This window comes from Nothoprocta perdicaria, unplaced genomic scaffold, assembly GCF_003342845.1.
Source record: "Nothoprocta perdicaria isolate Ctin4 unplaced genomic scaffold, notPer1 scaffold_544, whole genome shotgun sequence".
In the NCBI taxonomy this organism is placed as follows: domain Eukaryota; kingdom Metazoa; phylum Chordata; class Aves; order Tinamiformes; family Tinamidae; genus Nothoprocta; species Nothoprocta perdicaria.
Genome location: NW_020455804.1, coordinates 7,682 through 10,660, shown reverse-complemented (window position 1 = coordinate 10,660; position 2,979 = coordinate 7,682). Strand labels below are relative to the sequence as shown.

The following is a 2,979-nucleotide window of genomic DNA, read 5'->3' as shown; positions in this document are numbered from 1 at the left end:
GACAACCAGATCCACGAGGCCGACACCACCGAGGACCAGTCGGGTGCGTGGCCACCCCCAGGTTGTTCCCCTTGCCCTGGGCGCACCCTTGGGACGAACGTCCCTTTCCCTCGGGCACCCTGAGTCCTGGGCACCCTCCTCCTTGGTCCTGTCTCTGATATCCCTTCCGTGGGGCCCCCGTCCCTCAACAGCCTCCTTCTCCTGGGCCCCTTTCTCTTGGGCACCCTGATTCCCAGGTATCCCCTTCCCGGCTCCTGCATCCAGGTGTCCCTTCCCTGGCACCTCCRTCAATGGTGCTCCCTTCTCCCAGGCACCCGTCTCTTGGGTGCCCTCTGCGCATCCCTGCTGGGTCCAGCACCCAAACGTCACTTCCCTGGCACACAGAACCCTGGATATCTCCCTGTCCTGGGCTCTCCTTGCCCTGGGCACCCTGATCCCTGGCTACCCTGCTGCCCTTCCCGGGACACCGTGTCCCCAAGGGCACTGCCTTCCCTGGGCACCTCCTCGAGCCAMCTGGCCGAGCCGTCCCGGTCAGAGGAGCTGGGGACACCTCAGGGACGCTGATGTGGGCAGGGACATCCCACAGGTGCCACCTTCGACAAGCGGTCGCCCACCTGGGCGGCCCTGGCGCGGATCGCGGGGCTCTGCAACCGCGCCGTCTTCAAACCGGGCCAGGAGAACGTCTCCATCTCCAAGGTAGGGTGCCCGTGTTCCCCCGTCCCCACGGGGCCCTGGGTGCCTGCGGGGACACCCAGCACCTCTGTCGTGGCRCCAGCGCGACACGGCGGGCGACGCGTCCGAGTCGGCGCTGCTCAAGTGCATCCAGCTCTCGTGCGGCTCCGTCAAGAAGATGCGGGACAAGAACCCCAAAGTCACCGAGATCCCCTTCAACTCCACCAACAAGTACCAGGTGGTGGCCAGAGCGGTGGGCACGGCGCCGGAGGGGCGCGGGGGCGCCGGTGCCAGCCGTGCCCGCTGTGCCCGCAGCTCTCCATCCACGAGCGGGAGGACGATCCGCAGGGATACCTGCTGGTGATGAAGGGCGCTCCGGAGCGCATCCTGGACCGCTGCAGCCGCATCCTGCTGCAGGGCCAGGAGGTGCCGCTGGACGAGGAGATGCGTGAGGCCTTCCAGAATGCCTACCTGGAGCTGGGCGGCCTGGGCGAGCGCGTCCTGGGTGAGGGTGCCTGCCGGGAGCCGGGGGACGTGGGGGAATGTGGGCACACGGGGAAGATGGGGGACGGGAGACAGCGTCGGGGATAGGGGACACAGAAGCAAGGGACAGGGGGAACAGAGGCCATGGGRGACTGGGGCCATGGGGGCACGGGCATGTGGGCTTGGGGACACAGAGGCCATGGCACGCAGGGTACATGGACACRGCAGGGAGGACGGGAGACGGGGAAYGAGGAGAATGGGGCGTGAGGACACGGGGCACCGGGACACGGGATAGGTGGATGTGGCCATCAGTGATCAGGGACAAGGCAGACAAGACGCCAGGCGCCTAAGGGCACATGTGGCCGCGGTGGCGCCCGAGGAACGTGGGGAAATGGGCCCAGAGGTGCCGTGGTTGCCTGCTGTGGCGTCACCCGCTGTCACCCACCAGGGTTCTGCCACCTCTACCTGCCCCCGGACAAGTTCCCGCGCGGCTTCCGCTTCGACGCCGACGAGGTCAACTTCCCCACGAGCGACCTGTGCTTCGTGGGGCTCATGTCCATGATCGACCCACCCCGCGCCGCCGTGCCCGACGCCGTGGGCAAGTGCCGCAGCGCTGGCATCAAGGTGCGGCCCCTCGGCGTGCCCCGGTCCTGCCCGCCGAGGGCCCCGGCGTCCTGCTGCCTGCACAGCCCTCGCCACCCCCCAGGTGATCATGGTGACCGGCGACCACCCCATCACGGCCAAGGCCATCGCCAAGGGCGTGGGCATCATCTCGGAGGGCAACGAGACCGTGGAGGACATCGCCGCCCGCCTCAACATCCCCGTGAGCCAGGTCAACCCCCGGTAGGTTGTGGTGGGCGCGGGTGACACAGCGGGTGACACGGCGGAGCTGGGTGCAGAGTGACACGGCGTGGCACGGCATGGCACGGCTTTTGGTGTGACATGGCGCAGGCTGACGTGGTCACCATGGCACAGCCTGGCACTGGGACATGGCACGGGCTGGGACAGYGCAGCCTGGCACAAGACAAGAGGGGTGACATGGCACAGCCAGGCAGGAGGTGTCCTGACCCAGCCCAACACAGTGTGACATGGCACAACCCTGCAGGACGTGACATGGCCCAGCTTGGCGTGATGTGACCTGTCCCAGCCTGGCACAGTGCACATGGCCCAATGTGGCACGATGTGACACATCCCAGCCTGGCACGGTGCACATGGCCCAGCGTGGCATGACGTGACATGTCCCAGCCTGGCACAATGTGGCATTGTCCCAGCATGGCGCGGTGCACATGTCCCAGTATGGCACGGTGCACGTGTCCCAGCCTGGCATGACGTGACATGGCCCAACCCGTCACGCTGTGACACGTCCCAGCCTGGCACAGTGCACGTGTGCCAGCGTGGCATGATGTGACATGTCCCAGCCTGGCATGGTGCACATGACCCAGCGTGGCATGGTGTGACCTGTCCCAGCCTGGCACRGTGCACATGTCCCAGCCCAGCGTGGGGTCACCTGTCCCATCCCCTCATGGCACTCGCCTCCCAGCCCGTCGCGGTGCCCGTGCCGGGTGACCCGTGGCAGCCCGTGCCGGGGCCCCGCGCGCCCGGCGGGCTGAGCACGGTGCCCGCAGGGAGGCCAAGGCCTGCGTGGTGCACGGCTCCGACCTCAAGGACATGACGTCGGAGCAGCTCGACGAGATCCTCCGCAACCACACGGAGATCGTCTTCGCCCGCACGTCCCCCCAGCAGAAGCTCATCATCGTGGAGGGCTGCCAGCGCCAGGTGGGCACTGGGGACACCGGCACCCGCCACTGTCACCCCACCGGGGCC

At 67.8% G+C, this 2,979-nt stretch overlaps 1 protein-coding gene across 1 annotated transcript in view; it reads left to right on the top strand.

Annotated features, from left to right (window-relative positions):
* LOC112955223 (sodium/potassium-transporting ATPase subunit alpha-2-like) overlaps nt 1-2,979 on the top strand; it is an 11,293-nt gene that overhangs the window by 4,579 nt on the left and 3,735 nt on the right. Inside the window, exons 7-13 of the mRNA XM_026048502.1 lie at nt 1-43; nt 587-696; nt 776-910; nt 988-1,177; nt 1,604-1,779; nt 1,862-1,998; nt 2,781-2,931. Of these exons, the coding sequence (XP_025904287.1) occupies nt 1-43; nt 587-696; nt 776-910; nt 988-1,177; nt 1,604-1,779; nt 1,862-1,998; nt 2,781-2,931 (942 nt within the window). The remainder of the gene's footprint in view (nt 44-586; nt 697-775; nt 911-987; nt 1,178-1,603; nt 1,780-1,861; nt 1,999-2,780; nt 2,932-2,979) is intronic.